Source organism: Oryzias latipes, chromosome 20 (assembly GCF_002234675.1).
Source record: "Oryzias latipes chromosome 20, ASM223467v1".
Taxonomy (NCBI): Eukaryota; Metazoa; Chordata; class Actinopteri; order Beloniformes; family Adrianichthyidae; genus Oryzias; species Oryzias latipes.
In genome coordinates, this window is record NC_019878.2 from 19,067,633 (window position 1) to 19,084,666 (window position 17,034).

The window sequence follows — 17,034 nt, forward strand, 5'->3', positions numbered from 1 at the left end:
CAGAAAATGAAATCAGTTTAGTTTTAATTTTATTCATCCACTTTATTAATAGTTATTTTACAAAGAAGGAAAGTTTGGGGTCAAGTTTAGCCAAAATAATCCTACCTGCATCCAGTCGTAAACGTAAAAAGTGCCTTGAAATCAATAAACTTTCAGAAAGTATTATTTACAATTGTGTAAGATGTATTTTTACAGAATTAGAATGCATAAATGTAAAAAAAAAAGGCCACCTCCAATCTAATACTGCCAGAGAAACTCATTTCAACAAACTTCTTTTCCCATCCATTTAGGGAAGTTTCTGCCACTTTGAAACTTGTCATTTCTAATTTCAACCAGGGAAAAGTGAGTTCTGCTGTCATTTATAGCTTAGCCTGCGCTTTCTTCAGCTGATCCTTCAGTTCCAGGTATGCGATGGTGGAGAGGTGCACCTCATCGGGTCCATCTGCGATGCGCAGAGTCCGTGCATACGAGTACCTGAAAGCAAAATGTCAAACTTCAAACAAAAATCATCTTGCTGAGGTTTGAAAATAAAAAGAACGTACATTTGTGCTAGAGGAAAATCCCCAGACACCCCTGCGCCTCCGTGCACCTGGATGGCACAGTCCACCACCTTGCAGGCCATTCTAGCTGCCGCCACTTTGATCATGGCGATCTGTGAAGAGTTCTGTTAGTTTTTAATGGACTTTTGCATTACACGAAACAGAAAAAAACAGCTTTACCTGCTTGCGAGCAGCCCGGCTTCCAAGAGTATCTAGAGCTTTAGCAGCACAAAGCGTCAACAGACGAGTTTGTTCTACCAGAAGACGGCACTCTGCTATCCAGTGGGCAACAACTTCCTGAGCAGAAACCAAGCAGAAGATAAGGAGTAACCCAATATCCACCCAGAGGATGTCAACAAACAAAGACTTCCAGCACATCTCTGAAATGTAAATAAAAAAGGCTTCAACTCACATGCTGGTACAGCTTCTTTCCAAACGTGCTTCTAGAAGCTGCCCTCTGACACAACAACTCCAGGGCCAACTCGGCTAAGCCAACCGCTCTCATGCAGTGGTGCAGCCTCCCTGGCCCCAGGCGCCCCTGAGCGATCTCAAACCCTCTGCCCTCCCCTGAGAACCACACCAGAGGAGCAACAACCGCAGGAGCGATCAGCTATGTTTCTCCACCAAGACAAAGGGGATTTTACATTTTTATTTAGAAAAAAAGCCGAACTTGTACCCAGAATGATGTTGGATGAAGGGACACGGACATCTTCAAAGAGCACCTCGAAGTGTCCGCCATGGATGGCGTCTAGACACAGAACAGCTTCCATTTACTTTGTTATTAATAAAAAAAAAGTATTTTTTCTAGATGAACAGCAGAATCCTACCGTCCTGTCCGAACACTGTGATTGGTCGGATGAGCTTTACACCAGGTGTGTCCATAGGTACCAGGATCATACTGTGCTGACTGTGCCTAAAATACAAGACAGTGAAAAAAATGGTTTATTTTAGAGGCTTTAGCTGGTGACGACAAAGTTTGATGCTTTCACATGTGAGAGCTCGCGTGAGTCATGCTGTCTTTGCAACACTGGGTGTGTTTGCAAAACAAGGGGGAAAGGGAATGACATTAGCTTGGGTGGGGCTCTGGTTTAGACTTTTTCTATTAGACCCGCTTCATGGTCACAAATCGATTTAGTGAGTAAAACAAACTCAAAGGCTCAAATAGTCAGCACTCCTGGTTAAAGTCAGGGAAGCCATGAAGTGCAGGAGCACATGTTTGCAAGATGTTTCAATACTGAGGCAACAAATTCAATAATCAGTCTTTACTGCGGAAGAGGAGCTCAGAAAAACAACCCTGAGCAGAGGAAGTGAGCGTCTGACCTGCTGAGAACATCCTCAGATCCACTCCTGCACATCACAATGGCCACTTTGCAGAGGGGGTTGCCGGCACCTGTGGGGCACAAAGCAGCGATTTTTAAATTTATCTCTTTTTATTTTATTTGAAATGGTTTATTTCAAGCAATCAACGCAAGAATAATGCACAAAACAATCCAATCAGTAGTTATACATTCATACAAAGACTTATCAATTTAGGATGATTAGAGATTAAATCAAATGTTGTACTACCACTCCTGTTCTACCGTAACCATTTTATTACATGATTTATCATGTAATAATGTTATTTTATCAGATATCCATGCCTTACCAACACAGTTTCAGGTCATTAAGGTTCAGTATCAATAAATCACAGGACAACGATGAATCACTTAATAATTATGTAAAATGGACATAACTATTTTGTATATTAACATACCACATACAGAACAGTTATCTAAAATATATTCAAATTATTTTAATCTGATTATGATTAAAAATAACACTATATCAGGACAAATAGACATAACAAATCATGCCTTTTGGGACAGGTGAAGTGATATAATTAGAGATCAATCAGTTTAACCATTTTCAATGACTGATTAAGCTATTTTATTATTATAATTATAAGGAAATGCTGTGAAATAAAATCTGTCTTGTGGCTCATTTGTATTCATCATCGTCCCCTCTGCTTTGGCCAAACGAACAATGGGACCCACAGTTGTTCCCTCTGTCCTTGACCGTTTCGTGACTCAAATTTGCTGGGAAACGTTGGGGACTTCCTGCCTGGAAAGTGCTGAACCCGGAGACGGCTAGAGACAGTTTACGGCCATGAGAGCAGAAGACGCCACATGAGGATTTACATTTCCTCACATGCATGTTTTTCTGATTTTAGCTTCGGATTTAAACCAGATTGTGTTTCTTAAAAACAAAAATAAGACCTTTGTCTTTATATTAGAAAGTGATGGAGAATGGCCACTAGAGGGCAACATAAATGTCCTGAAGTATGAGTCAAGAAACTGAGAAAAGTAGATTAAAATAGGAATGATCAAAAAATGAAATGTTTTTTTTTTATCGTAGAATTGTTATTGCTTTTGATGTTTTACTGTTGACACATTAGGATCCATGTAGTCTATTTGGATTTTTTAATTGTTTCTGTTTTGAACAATTGTTTTGTTGCCTTGGTAGTGTTTTTTGTTGTATAGTTGTTTTGTAAGTTAGTGGGGGGGGGGTTTCTGGTTGTTTAATTGTTTACCTTTTTGCTTTGCTGCTGAGATTTCCTCAACTTTAAAAAATATATTTTATCATAATATTTGTTAACTTTCTTTTATGTTTTTAGTCATTTTTTGACTAAAGCTGATATTCATTAAATATACTGTATACATAAAGTATTGTTTATTTGTATTGTTGTTGTTTTTTTGCCTCACAGAAATGTAAAAAAAAGAAAATAAATCACCAAATTCAGAATATTTTGAAATTCCTCATCATGAGATCCAGACAGGGTGAGTAATTGTTGAATTTCTGGTCAGCTGGAGTAACCGTCCCCTTCGGCCAGACGGGACAGATGGACACCAGATGACAGACTAGAACAAATGCTCGTCCTTAATTAGTATTCAGGGATTCAAAATACAACTCAGTGAGACACGTTTGGTCTGATTCTAGAAGCAAACTCCTCCACCCATAGAACATTTAGGAAAGCCTGTTTGGCTCCAGGGACAGATAGTTTTTTTTTATATATATTCCTGAGCCCTAAAGTCATGCCTGAACATGCCCCATCCACACTGGAACGAAAATAGACCTTCAAGGCTCGGTAATTAGTCTGTGCGTGACATTTAACCATCCCATGCATCCATTTGCATCTTTTAAGTAACAGCAAAACCTTCGGTAAGACATTCCTTCAAAAACTTGTGGTTATGTATGGCCAAAGTAGGAATGAGAAATATGTTTTGGATGCAAGCTTTCCACACATCTCTGTTTCCACGTTGGCTAAAAATCATAAACATAAAAAAAAAAAGCTTTCTAAAGAAACAAAGGGGAAAAAACAAGTTTGTTGTGTGTACATTTCATTAGAAATAAGTCTAGATTGCTGACAAATAATTAAAAAAACGGTTTCAACTGAAAATGGCTGACTTCCAGCAAACCACAATACCCACGACAAACCTCGTGGAAAGAATATCCATATCATATGTTACTTTTAAATCCTGCTTTTGTTCTCTTTTTTCCCTCCCCCTCTCAAGGCCAGAGAGGCACTCCCTTTACAAGAAGGGAGCAGAAACTCCTAAAGGGTGATCCGGAAAGGCAGACAAGCACCCTCTTTTGCACTTTGCTTCACGGGCTTTCAAAGACAACTGGGGTTTGTATTCCTCAACGCCAGCCTACATTTGTTATGACAGCTCGCGCACGCACACACAGACATTCAGCTACGTGGAGGAGAAGCACGCCGTCTGCAGTGGAGGGGGCGGGCCGAAGCGGGCGTTAGTCACTTCAGTCCTGGAGCTCGTACAGAGCGTCTCCCTGGAACTATCATAGAGGGTGTCATTTAACAGGTGGTCTGTTCAGTCCAGGAAAAGCTCACAAGGAAACCAGGAAACGGGTAAGAAGCTTTAAAGATTTAAGTATTTTCACTAACAAAGTACTACTGTACTCTAAATACTGAGTAAATCTTCTAACCAACCTGCTTTTTATTCTATAGTTCATGGAAAGAAAATGACAAAAGAGGAGTTTTTCTAGATAATGAGAAAGTCAGTTCATGGCCAAAGTCCTGCTTTGATTTTGTTTATGGCAATATAATGATAACAGGTTTGGCTTTTATCCTGTCTTAGCCTGTGGCTCCATAACACAGCATCAGGTAGAGTCTATTATACTGAACAGAAATCACTGCCACACCTCAGCTGGCTCAGCTCACCCCGTCTTATCGTTTCCATAAACTAAACGCCAAACAAAATCCAACGCTAATCAATAAAATCCAACTTTCATACACAATCTACCCGAAGATTAAAGGCTGCATGTAATTCTTCTTCCAGCAGAATCCTGAATTTGTTTTATTAAATTCCTGTATTTATTTTCAAGTGACCAAACATTAAAATATTGATGTGCGGTTCTGGACAGTGGTGAATACTTCACATATTTCTAAACCTTCCAATGAAAATCTGCTTAAGTAACTGCTGCCTCTCCCACCGCAGAAATAATGGCTGATTATGCAATAAACACTTTCCACATTATGTCACTTAAAAAACCAGTAAATGTCATTATTTTAATAATAAAAACCCAGAATTATATCTACAATCTTTATCAGGCAACATTTTTGTCTTTTTTTTTTTATTCTTCATCACTAGATTACAGACCCACTCTGATGCAAATTGTGTTTTTGGGGTGTTTTTAACATGTTTATGTGGGTTTATGTGGCATTTTTCATGATGGAGGACATTATAAATATCTAAAATTAAGCTTAAAGTTGCATTTCTGAGTATTTCTTTCAGGAGCAGATGAAAAGCTGCAGATCTTATTTGCTTATTTGCTCCGGTCGGATGCATCCAGTTGCAGACTAACACATCCACCTACGTCTTTTGAGCTCGTCTGAGCTGGAATCTGGCTCAAAACTGAACAGCTGGATAGCTTTGATATTGCTCACAGTTTTTGTTACACTAGTAATGTTAGGTTGGGGCTGTAAGCTGGCAGGAGAGAGTGTAAACAGATGACGTTATGGATGACGGGAAGGGGAGCGGGCTTCCCAAAAGTCAGAGGTGAATTTCTAATGACCTCTGCAGAAACTAGGTCCTTATTATTATTTGATTTTGCCAAAAAATGTCACAGACATAATTATAAGACCACCGGAAACGCTTCAAAAGTAAATCAAAGGATGATCGGAATGGGTCTTTAAAAAGAAAATTTCAGTTACAGTTTTCTTTATGACAGAAGAAAAAAAGAAACTAACGTAAAGTTTCCTAAAGCCTGTGGGTCACAGGATACAGAGGAGTTTTTATTGGGGGGGGGGACGCCTTCTCTTCCCCCTTTGAAGCTTTCCAGCTCTCACTCACATGGAACCAGCAGCTGTTGGGGAAACCATGTAGGAGAAATTCCTGTGAGGCACTGTTCCTGTTTCCTGCGTCACCTTCTAGTTATCACTGCATGAACAAAATAAACAGAGGCTTGAAAAGTATTCAGTCGAAAAACAACAACGAATTCCTCTTACAGACCCACTCTGATGCAAACCATGTTTTTGGTTCCTGTGATGGAGGACAATTACTTAGAAAGTTAAGCTTAAAATTGTGGGTTGGGCGGACCACAAACTTTGAGTTCTCAGCCATGGTGAGGGGAAGGGGGACGGGGTTGCTCCAGGCCAATGGTCCCGCTCACATCTCAGAGGCAAATGTCTAAGGAACTCCTGGCTGCTCTGCAGAAACTGTCCTTTTGTTTTAAATTTTTAATTTTGGCTAATTAGAAAAAACCCTGAGGATGCTTTTATAATCGCTCCAAAGACAACTGGAGTGAGTCTTTCATTTTTGTGTGTTTATTTTCTGTGCAGGAGATAATGGAGGACTATGAATATGACGAGGGGAATGAAACGTATGACTATAACGATGAGCACAGTGTTTGTGACAAAGCAACAGTGCGCTCCTTCGGTGGCGTCTTCCTCCCCATCATTTATGCCCTGGCCCTGGTGGTGGGCCTCACCGGGAACGCGCTGGTCGTGGTCGTGTACACTTCCCGGCTGCGACTGAGAACCCTGACAGACGTGTGCATCCTCAACCTCGCCATCGCGGACCTGCTGCTGCTGTTCACGCTGCCGTTTTGGGCGGCCGACGCCGTCCACGGCTGGACGCTTGGCTCGGCCGCTTGCAAGCTGATGTCATTCCTCTACAGTACAAACTTCAGCTGCGGCATGCTGCTGCTGGCGTGCATCAGCGTGGATCGCTATCGGGCCGTGACCCACAGCTCGACGGGCAGAGCTGAGACGGGTCAGAGGGCGAGGAGGCAGTGGCTTTTGGTGTGCGTTGCCTTGTGGGCTTTGGCCAGCTTCCTCGGCCTCCCTGAGCTCGTGTTCTCCGGGGTAAAGACTTCCCATCACAGGACCAGCTGTACCGCCTTTTACCCACGCAACATGGCTCGGCCTGCGAAGGCTGCCCTGGAGCTGCTGGAGGTGATCCTCAGATTCCTGCTCCCTTTCGCCGTCATGATAGTTTGCTACACCCTGATGGGAAGGGCACTGACTCGAGTTCCCGGGGTGAGAAGAGAAAGGAAATGGCGTGCCCTGCGTGTGCTCTTCGCGGTGGTGGCCGTGTTCCTGCTCACCCAGCTGCCCTACAACGTGGTGAAGCTGTGCAGAGCGTTGGACATCATTTACGTCCTGGTGACGGTCTGCGATGTGAGCAAAGGCCTGGATCACGCCCTGCAAGTGACGGAGAGCCTGGCACTAACCCACGCCTGCATCAACCCGCTCCTCTACGCCTTCATGGGCTCCTCCTTTAGGAGTCACGTCCTGAGGGCCGCCAAGCACCTCGGAGAGCGGCTCGGGAAACATTCCAGACCTGAAAGCAAGGAGCCGGCTGTGGAGATCGCACTCCGCACACAGAGCCAAAACAACTCCCAGTCAGATTCAGATGATCGAGACACCAGCACCTTCACTATCTGATGTCCTTTTTTACGCAGCATCCCTCATGCAAGCTCTGATAAACTGTTGGCACATGAAGAAACGAACCCCAGCGGCAGGAACGGATGCCGCTGCACCACAGGAGGAAGTTTTATAAGCTCTTTGCATGTCTGCCATCAATACCTTTATATTCTGTCAACAGATATAGACACAAATATCTAACTGTCAGCTAGAAATAACATTTTTACAGTGGTTTTATATGCAGTATCATATTTTATATTAATGTATTTACACGATTAAATGCAAAATGTCTCGTCTTTTTTATGTTTTTTAACTAAATTCATCTGACTCTGTTACTTTTTAGACCATGCTATAAGAAAAATAACTGAACTTTAAAGTTTCTGTGATCCTAAAAACATTTCTGTTTAGATTTTAAATGTCTTTTAAGAACGAATGTTAGTGGGCGAGTTAAACTTCTAGCAAACAAGGAGGGTTGGCAAATATCAGGAAATGGGTTTATTTAGGCTTAAAAGGGGAATATTATTTATTAATGGCATGTTGAATTATGCATACAATGTGTTGCATTTTAATCCTCTCACGGTTGAACAGAACTATTCATTTCAACATCCTTATAGCAGTAAAGCTCAGCATTGTTTATCAAAGCTTCCCTGCAGGAACCTCCTAAAAAAAACAACAACAACCGGTCGTCTTAAGATATTCCTCTCTCAGTGGGAGCCAGCGTGGTGCCGTTCAGCCCGGATGTAAACCAGGTGTGTCTGATAAAGCCCGGCTTCCAGCACTTCCAAGTAAAAGCTCAAAAAAGAAACAGAATTAAGTTGCTTGTTCTCAAAACAAAGAAAACAACAACAGAGCAGAACTCGTTCTTAAGGCGTCACACGGCTCTGGAAGAGGCTGTTAGGAAGAAACCGATACGGCACAGTTTAAGGAAATGTTTGGTATTTAAAATCAAAAGTAAAGAAATAAAGAAATTTACTCCCTTTTTTCCCATAATTGCTCAAATAAATAACATAAAATTGGTCTTAACAAAGAACACCATCACTGCATTCTCATTTCCATCATGCTTGTTTTTGTGGGTGAAGCAGGGAACTCTGGGAAATTTCCCAAAATGATGAACTGATGAACAACATCTATGAAAACTTTTTTTTTTTTTTTTGCCTCCAACAGCTAAAGTGAAGAAAGATGGAGGATTGCAGATTACCGGCATGCACAGATTAAGATTTACTGAATAACATCAAGTACAGACACAGAACTAGTGCAATAAAAGACTAAAAACTGTAATTAAAACAACATTTTGTCATTAAAAGGTTACAGAAGATCGTCAGGTTTGGCAACAGGGAGGAATTAGACGCTATAAAAAGGGGGGGGGGGGGGAGTTCATTCAAATTCCTCAGAAAAACCACCTCTTCCCAGCAGGACGAGTTCCTCCGGAATTACTTATAAGTCCTTATTTAATGTCTCATTTGAAAAATAATGAACATTAAGCTTCTGTGGAATCTTTTTATTTTAATCTACACTATTTATCTGAATTTTATGAGTGAATTAAAAAAATAAAGACAAAAATGCAATAAATAAGTTGAAATTCTTCTTACTTCAGGAAAATTTCTTTTAAAGCTGGAAATGCTAATAAAACTGATTTGAAATCTAATATCAAATCATTTTATTTGCCTACATTTATTTTGAAACAATTATAACTGTTAGAATGAACTAAACCACAACTGAATTATCTTTGGAATTAATATTAGCTGTTTTTTTTTTCCTTCTGAGTATGAGAAATAATATTTCACAATAAAAGCCCCAAGTCCCCTAAGTAACTCCTCAAATGTTTTGTAAAAACTTCAAACAAGGACATGTGAGAAATGGAAAGAATGAGCGCTTCATGACAACGGTAAACCTCCAAAATAAATCGAAACAAACTCTGTTCAGTTGACTTCAGCTTTTGTGGTCAAGTGCAGTGAGACTGTGGATATTCTGAGTCACTGCAAAACCTCAAGAAAAAAAAAAGGAAAAAAGCGGTTTCCACTGCAAAAAAACAAAAACAAAACAAAAAATTTAAAAAACAGAAAAAAGATCGACAGCAACCAAATAGAAAGCAGCAGAAAAACTATTATCACATTCTTTCCTATCAAAGATGGTTGGCTGCTGGTAGAAGACGTCCTCACACCCACAGATGGTGGAAAAATTCACTTCAAAGAGGTTCAGGGGTCAAACTACAGATGACTGTCAGACAAAAATCACAGGAATCCTGATGGCTCTGGGGGCTCTGCAAACACTGGCCGGTAAAAATGGAATTTTATGTATATTTTTGTTTGAATAAACAACATTATGCAACACTGGTTTGAAATAATCTCCCAACCTAACATCATTAAAAGGAATCCTTTTGATAGAAACAGATTCCATTTTGATCAAGTGAAAATGTCCGATTTTAGGGATTGTGGAATTATTTTATTACACAAACTGAAGCTCTCATAAAAGATAAATAAATAAAAAACTAATATTTAGACACAAATGTCCACAGAGCTGAGACAAAAAAACTATTAAAGTCAAGTATATTGAAGCTTTTGTTTGACTCATCACACATTTACAAACCCAATCTTGTCTGTAGAGTGGTTGGAAAGGATCCGTTATACTGGTTCAGCCTGTTAGCGAGCCAAAACCATATGATCCCCCCCCCGAGAAATAGATTCAAGATTTTCACGATCACTGGGGACTGTTTATATTTTAAGAATGAGTCACCCAAACTTTACTTTGTGCCCACACATGCCAAAGTTTGGACTACTTTGCATCCCATTAGGACTCGGATGCTCCCACATGTTGTTTTAATAAACTTCCTCCCTTTTAGTGGAAAACTAAACAATAACATTTGCAGGTTTGATGGTTTGCAAGAATTCCTTCATTTATGGCTTTTTTTTTTCCCTGTTAAAGTAAACATGGTAATAGGAAATATAAGTATTTTATTGAGTCTCCTGTTCTGTTTTGCACTTGTAAATGAACCAAAACCCCCCAACATGTTTGGGGTTTGGATGACATTTCATGGACTCACCGCTCGTCCACCATTTTCTGCCATTAATGATGTAGCTGTCCTCATCCCTGCGCATGCTGCACTCCATGTTGGCTGCATCGCTGGAGGCAACGTCAGGCTCTGGAAAATAAAGCGTAATGAGCAAATTTTACTATAAAGCAACAAACATGCACGTCTCTGCCAACCCTGTTTGCACACCACAGCTGTTCTCTGCATCAGCAATCATCTTTTTTTTGTGTGTTTTTAAAGCCTAAAGATGAGTTTTTTCCTCATTTAGAGGGAAATAAATTGACCAAACTGCCGACAAAAGCCAAAACTAACTGCCACGTGTGTTTACAAAACCCATTAATCACTTCACACAACTGGATTTGACTGATTCCAGGCAACATGTGGGCACCAAACAGGAAGAAATTACTAGTCTGGAATTTTGCGTTTGCCGTTGCAAACCGGTACCACTTTCAGCCAGACTTTTTACCGCGTCGGTAGCAGCCGAGCTCATTACGGCTTGTTTTGTTTGAGACCATAAATGTCGCTGAAGGAGAAAACCACAACACAGAAGAGAGGGATTCCTGACGGCAGTCTGTAACCTCAGACGTGCAAAGAGAAAATGGAAAACAAACAGCATTTCTGATGTTGGAAGTTGTTTCGCCATAAGTACCTGTCATACAGAAGCAGGAGTGGATTTCTCCTCTGAGCAAAGGCTGCAGCCATTTCTTCTTCTGCTCTTCACTGCCAAACATGTGGAGAACTTCCATGTTTCCAGTGTCTGTGGAAAAACATCAGAAATGCACAGCTTTCTTACAACTAGAACATACGGCACTAAACGTACAGGTTTCCTACCACTAAATTAGTAACACGGACTTTATGCTTTGCTCTTATTTTACTGGATTCTACGTTAAATATGTTTCACCAGGAGCCTGGCAGTTGAAGACATCAGGTGCAAAAAGGCAGCGTCCAGTTTCCTCAGCAATGTAAGCATAGTCCAGCTGACTGAGTCCACTGACAGCAGGAAGAAAGAGGTTCCAGAGCCCCGCCTCTCTGGCTTTTGCCTGTATGCAGAAACAAAAATCAGGAGCAGAAACCCCATAGAAACTGTAGAAAGAACTGTCCCTTTTTTTTTTCAATTATCTGAAGTGGTTTTGGGTGTTTTTAACATTCTCCTGATAGTGGAGGACATATCTGAAGAAAATGAAGCTTCAAATTGCATTTTTTCATTATTCAAATTGTTGTAAATCAGCAAAAGAAAAATGCAGTTTGATAAAGATTGTATTGTATGAAAATGCGCTGGACGGGCCACAAACTCCCTGCTCCCTGTCGACTAGATACGTCTTTGTTTTCCTCGTCTGAGCTGGAATCTGGCTTAAAACTGTTCGGCTGGATAGCTTTGATATTGCTCTTTGCACCAGTAATGTTGGGTTGTAGATGGTAAATGGTTAATGGCGTATACTTATATAGTGCTTTTCTACCTACAAGGCCCAAAGCGCTTTACAGTCACTGACACATGGGTGTGCAAGGTGAGAATCGAACCTGCAATCTTAAGATCTTGGGCCGAGCGCCATACCGCTGCACCACGGCCGCCCCAACAGATGCGCATAAGCTAGTGGTAGAGTGTGTAAACAGATAGCTCAGATAGCACAATTATGGGTGACGGGAAGGGAGGCTGGAGTTGCTCTGCGCCAACAGTCCAGCCCAAAACTCAGAGGTAAATTTCTAATGAACTATAGCTGCTCTGCAGAAAATATGTCCTAAAAAAACAACACCGTTTTTTGGATTTTGGCTAAAAACTGCATAATCATAACTAACAGAACCACTGGAAACGCTTTAAAAATAACTCAAAGGTGACCGGAGTGGGACTTTAAGACAAAGCAAGTCGATATGGAGGAACTAACACAACTACTCTTTTTAAAATATATATATATTTTTGGGATATTCAGTTTAAAAAAAAACATCTCTCCAATATAAACAGAAAACTGGCTTACCTTTAAATTTTGGATTATTTGGGGCGTGTGCCACCTCTGAGGAGACTGAGCATGCTCAGTGTAGTATTCTACAACCTCCTGGAAAAAACAAAAACACATTTTGTCCTATAAAATAAGAAAACACTGTTCTGGTGAACATTGATCATCAGCTGGAGCTGGAAAAACGAGGAGATCTGTGCTTCTCTCTGATGCCCAACGCTCAATTCTTCCGCAACAGAGGAACACAAAGAACAGAAGAGAGCCCTTGTTTTCACACTCTTTAACCCTGATTTCATGAATGAATTGCTCCGTCACATCATTTGAGCTAACTGTTAATCTGAGCAGGCAGATCTATTATCCAGAGAACGTCAGCTGTGGGCACCTACCTCCTGGGCAGGAAGCACATGCTGTTGCATAAAGTCTTGGACCTGCTGGAGAACAGCTCGGCCTTTAGCGGTTTGGAGGAACAGACTTTCTGAACCTGGACCTTCAACGGACCTGCCGTTAAACACACCTCAGATGTCAAAAGCTTTCATGGAACACAGGAAATACCACTTGGGCGCCAAATTCCGAGCGCTGCACTCTTAGTCAGTATTTGTACGGGCTTTGGGGCCAACTTTAACAAGTCAGTGCCAGGATGTAAAAGGTCTGAGGGGTAAAAAGAGTAAGACTTTTGTTTGAATGAAGATGATGCTGAATTTCTGCACACTGGAGGGGACCTTTTTGCGAGCTGCAAGGCAACCCGAGCCGTGGGCTCCACGCTCTGGCCGAACTGAGCCGCGTTGGGAGCGCTGGCATTTCCAAGCAGGTGGCGAGCATATATCCCCTGAGACACACAAAAAAAAATATGTCAGACAATAATATCAATAATACCAGCATGAGGAAGCTACAGGTTGCCTATAATGATGCCCTTAGGATTTTATTAAAACAGCCTCGGTGGTGCAGTGCAAGGACTTTGTTTGTTGGTGTTGGAGTTAATACTCTCCAAGCGTTATTAAGACATTTTATCTATGGTTTTATTTGTCGTCTTAATGATTCAAATAATGATGTCATTTTAACTCTCACTAATGTAAAAGCCCAGCACTTTTAGATACAAATCCCCTATTTGGAGGTTTTGGTCCGGTCGTCTTTTTTAAACTTTTAAGTTTTCTTTTTTTGTTTAAGTCGGCAGTTTTAGTCTTTTTATTAAGTTCATGATACCTGGTTATTTTATTGTTCTTATACTCTTATCTTATTGTTTTTATATTCCTATGTCATTGATTTTCATACTTTTATGACATTGTTTTTTTTCTAATACTTTTTATGTCATTTTTCGTATACTTGTTTGAGTGTTCTTTTTTTTATCCTTAAATCTTTTATATGTTTTGTGTATTTGTGTGGCAAATGGACATCGAGTCTGTAATAAAGCTTATTATTATTACCAGACTTATATTGTTTATTTAAAAAATATAGATATTTAACTTTGTTAAGACCTGTGAAATCGATGCCATCTTGAAAAAAGACAGAGCCAGGTAGAAATTTAAATGCGGCAGAGTCGTTGGAGTCCCTCGACACGTGCAGTAGATGGATATCAGGTCGGCAGCAGCTGGAATGCCTGCTCAGAAAAACGGACGGTCAGTCAATCTTGTCAGGTTATAGCGCAAAGGTATCATTAGGTTTTTAGATGACCTTCTATTCCTTTAAAGGTGTTTATTATGTTGCCAATGCTGAAGTTTGTTGGAATGTAGTGAGGCATGAGGAAGTAGGCCAGGTCAACCAGCGGGTTGCCCGTGGTGGAGAGCTCCCAGTCCAACACGGCTATCACACGAGCCTGGTGGCAATGAATACACTAATAGAGCACAAACTGCATGGAATCCACACAAACGCAGCTCAAAACACTAACTTGTACCTCTGTTGGGTGAAATACTAAGTTGTCGAGTCGGAAATCTCCGTGGACAAGTGTGACTTCGTCGTCCTCGCCTGGCAAATTTGTCATCAACCAATCGGAGAGCTCATTCATGGCTGGGATGTCTCTGTGTGCAGCTGCGACGTACTGCTTAGTCCAGGTGGAGACCTTCAGGGAGGAAAAATCTGATCCCGTCTTTACACTTATCACACATCACAGATTCTTTTTTTAAATTCAGATCTCACCTGTCTCTTGCAGTACCCCGGGCCTTTCCCAAATCCTTCAAGGTCCAGCGACTTCAGGTCCAGTGAATGCAGCTTTGCCAAGACTTCCACTGCAGCTACATATAAAGCACTTCTCTCTGCTGGATTCACCTCAGGGAGGCGCAGATCTCTGAATATGCGACCCTGGCCACCAAAAACAGGTGAACAACAGCAGATTTAGATAAGAATTAACATCTGTTTAGCAGAAAAATGGAAAAGAAATATTTGGAAGTAATAACATAATTTAGGTTCATAGGCTTTCAACTGAGAACTTGGAAAAACGCAAACAAGATTCATATCTAATGTTTATCTGATGTAATAAAAGACCAAGTTAAATCTTACCCTCACGTGTTGCATGAGGTAAAACTCCGTTCCGATAACGGTGGTGTCCGTGCAATGCAAGAGCGGCTGTGGAACAGGGAAACCAGCCAAGAAAAGAGCTTTCTGCACGCAGTACTCCCTGTTGACCTGCAAACAATTACAATTAAATGACACACTTTTAGATAAATCAGAAATATTTGCAAGAGAGATAGAAATATGTCTTTTCACATAATAGCAGATGTATTTCCTTGCAGTTTAAAAACATGGTTTTCTATATGACAGCTGGTTTGTGCAGAGGCGGAAAAACTGTCAGACTAAAATAAGAATCCAATAAACACAATAAATTATATTATTATTTTTTTATTCAAAAAAGTGGTTTAAAGGTTGTTGGTTTTTTTTTTTCTTCTCTAAAATGTGCAGACACTCCTTAAAGAATGCCAAATATGTGGTCTAACTTTGGTCAGTTACTCCCCCTGCTGGAAAAAAGCCACAACTGATCGGCCTTCTTGCAACAGGGATGAAGCTTCAGGTCAGCTCAAGTTTACCAGCAGACACCAGTAAAAACAGACAAAAACACAATTAAAATACAATTCCACCAATCTCACATAATTGCATTTTACTGAATTATCAATAGTTTGATCGTTCAATGCTCTTAGAGTCAACTCATTTATAAAAAAACAATATGTTAGATATTTAAAGACAGTCTGCAGATCATTATAAAACTATTCTTCAGGTCTTTCAGGCAGGGATTAGGAAACCTGAATCTAGAACATTTTCACTTCATCTACAGTGGGCTGTCTGATCAATACAACCACACACACCGCTAACTACACATGAGTTGCTTCTTTACAAAAAAAAATTCAAACAACCTTTCAGAACTTTCTGTTGGGAATTCCACATTTCTACCCTAACAAACAAAAAACACATTTTCTTAAAAGTAAACTTGAAACACAAAATCATATCTCCTCCTCTGATTTCCCTCTTCTGAAGTAAAAATAAATAATTTTGGAAGCTCTAAAGTTTGCTGTTTTACAAAATCTTCCAATTGCAACAGTCCTGACTTAATCAATAAAATATTTGTAAGTTCCCTCTTTTTATATTATTCAAATAATTTTTCTGCAGTAAACATCACAGCATTAAATTGTTTTTTTTAATGCATGACCCCAAAATTGAACACCATACTTAAAATAAGGCAATCATATTAAACACTAACATTCCCAGCACGATTACAGGTTAAAAACTATTGCAACAGTGATGTATTGTTTGTTTTTCACCACTAGGAGGCGCAAGGACATAGGTAATGTAAGCATGCATGGAGAGAGCAACTTTTAAGAGTTGTTTTTAAAATGAAATGTTCTTTAATATTTCACCCTATAAATACAACTATATTAGTGTCTTCATCAACAGACATTTGTTCTGTAACAAAGTGCTTCAAATGCTTTGTTTTCTCCACAGAACCACTGTCTTCACCAGTAAAAGTAAAAGTCTTCAAAACAGAAGATTGTGTACTTCTCTAAATCAATCCACTTTATGCCAAATCTTAAACAACTTTATCAGAGCACAGATTGTTAAAGTCCAGCATCGGTCGGGGGAAGGATCCCCGAATCCTCAGCATGCATTCATGACAGAAAAGTCGCTTCTGCAGGAGCAAAGTCCGATTCCTGACCTGATGGGCTCCAGGCAGCAGCTCTCCGGGGGGTCGCTTCCTCAGAACATAGCTGGTGGTGGAGGACTGGATCAAGAAAGTCGGGTTTGACTGACCCGCACTGAAAAATAAATAAAAAGAAAATGTTTGTTAGCACTTAAATTTAAATCAGATAAATCACTAAACAAATTGCTTTTTGGCTAATTTTATTACCTGTATTGTCTGACAGAAAGAGCCCCATTATCGGACAATCGTAATTTGGCAGACAGATACTTTTGAAGTTTACTGACGTCGAATTTGTGTTGCTGTCGAACTGGAGTTGTCAGATCGTCCATGGTTCAGCTATTCTAGATTAATTATTAACGTTTATGAAGCAGCAGGCGACGAAAAGTTTTCCCATGGTCGGCATGTTTCTGGTCGGACTATTTAGTGATGCACACACCCGCGTACCGTCCACAAATTATGAATGTAGTTTTTTT

The 17,034-nt window shown here is 40.3% G+C and overlaps 2 protein-coding genes across 3 annotated transcripts; one reads left to right on the forward strand and one right to left on the reverse strand.

The window, feature by feature from the left end:
- Positions 1 to 21: 21 nt before the first annotated feature.
- Positions 22 to 17,006, reverse strand: acad11 (acyl-CoA dehydrogenase family member 11). The gene is made up of 20 exons (XM_004081103.3): positions 16,769 to 17,006; positions 16,577 to 16,676; positions 14,932 to 15,057; positions 14,572 to 14,733; positions 14,330 to 14,494; positions 14,110 to 14,251; positions 13,914 to 14,035; positions 13,161 to 13,267; positions 12,828 to 12,939; positions 12,463 to 12,540; positions 11,394 to 11,532; positions 11,142 to 11,249; positions 10,505 to 10,603; positions 1,860 to 1,929; positions 1,367 to 1,452; positions 1,216 to 1,287; positions 952 to 1,106; positions 720 to 836; positions 543 to 652; positions 22 to 474 (listed from the first exon to the last, which is right to left on the reverse strand). Exons 1-20 carry the CDS (start codon positions 16,888 to 16,890, stop codon positions 360 to 362), a joined length of 2,307 nt encoding a protein of 768 aa, XP_004081151.1. The 5' UTR covers positions 16,891 to 17,006; the 3' UTR covers positions 22 to 359.
- ackr4 (atypical chemokine receptor 4) lies at positions 4,121 to 8,488 on the forward strand. 2 transcript variants are annotated; one of them, XR_002292577.2, is made up of 3 exons: positions 4,121 to 4,446; positions 6,379 to 7,555; positions 7,589 to 8,488. XR_002292577.2 is itself a non-coding variant. In XM_011488980.3 (2 exons), exon 2 carries the CDS (start codon positions 6,385 to 6,387, stop codon positions 7,483 to 7,485), a length of 1,101 nt encoding a protein of 366 aa, XP_011487282.1. In that variant the 5' UTR covers positions 4,122 to 4,446; positions 6,379 to 6,384; the 3' UTR covers positions 7,486 to 8,488. The 2 variants fall into 2 exon arrangements, 1 of the variants encoding a protein (XP_011487282.1); XM_011488980.3 differs by having other exon boundaries at positions 4,122 to 4,446; positions 6,379 to 8,488.
- Positions 17,007 to 17,034: the final 28 nt, after the last annotated feature.

Excerpts from the sequence above, each read along its gene's own strand:
- acad11 (XM_004081103.3), bottom strand. The coding sequence starts at position 16,890 with ATGGACGATCTGACAACTCCAGTTCGACAGCAACACAAATTCGACGTC. Across the intron at positions 13,268-13,913 it reads AGATGGCATCGATTTCACAG|GGGATATATGCTCGCCACCT; the intron begins GTCTTAACAAAG and ends TGTGTGTCTCAG. Across the intron at positions 1,107-1,215 it reads TTCATCCAACATCATTCTGG|GGGAGGGCAGAGGGTTTGAG; the intron begins GTACAAGTTCGG and ends TGTGGTTCTCAG.
- ackr4 (XM_011488980.3), top strand. The coding sequence starts at position 6,385 with ATGGAGGACTATGAATATGACGAGGGGAATGAAACGTATGACTATAAC.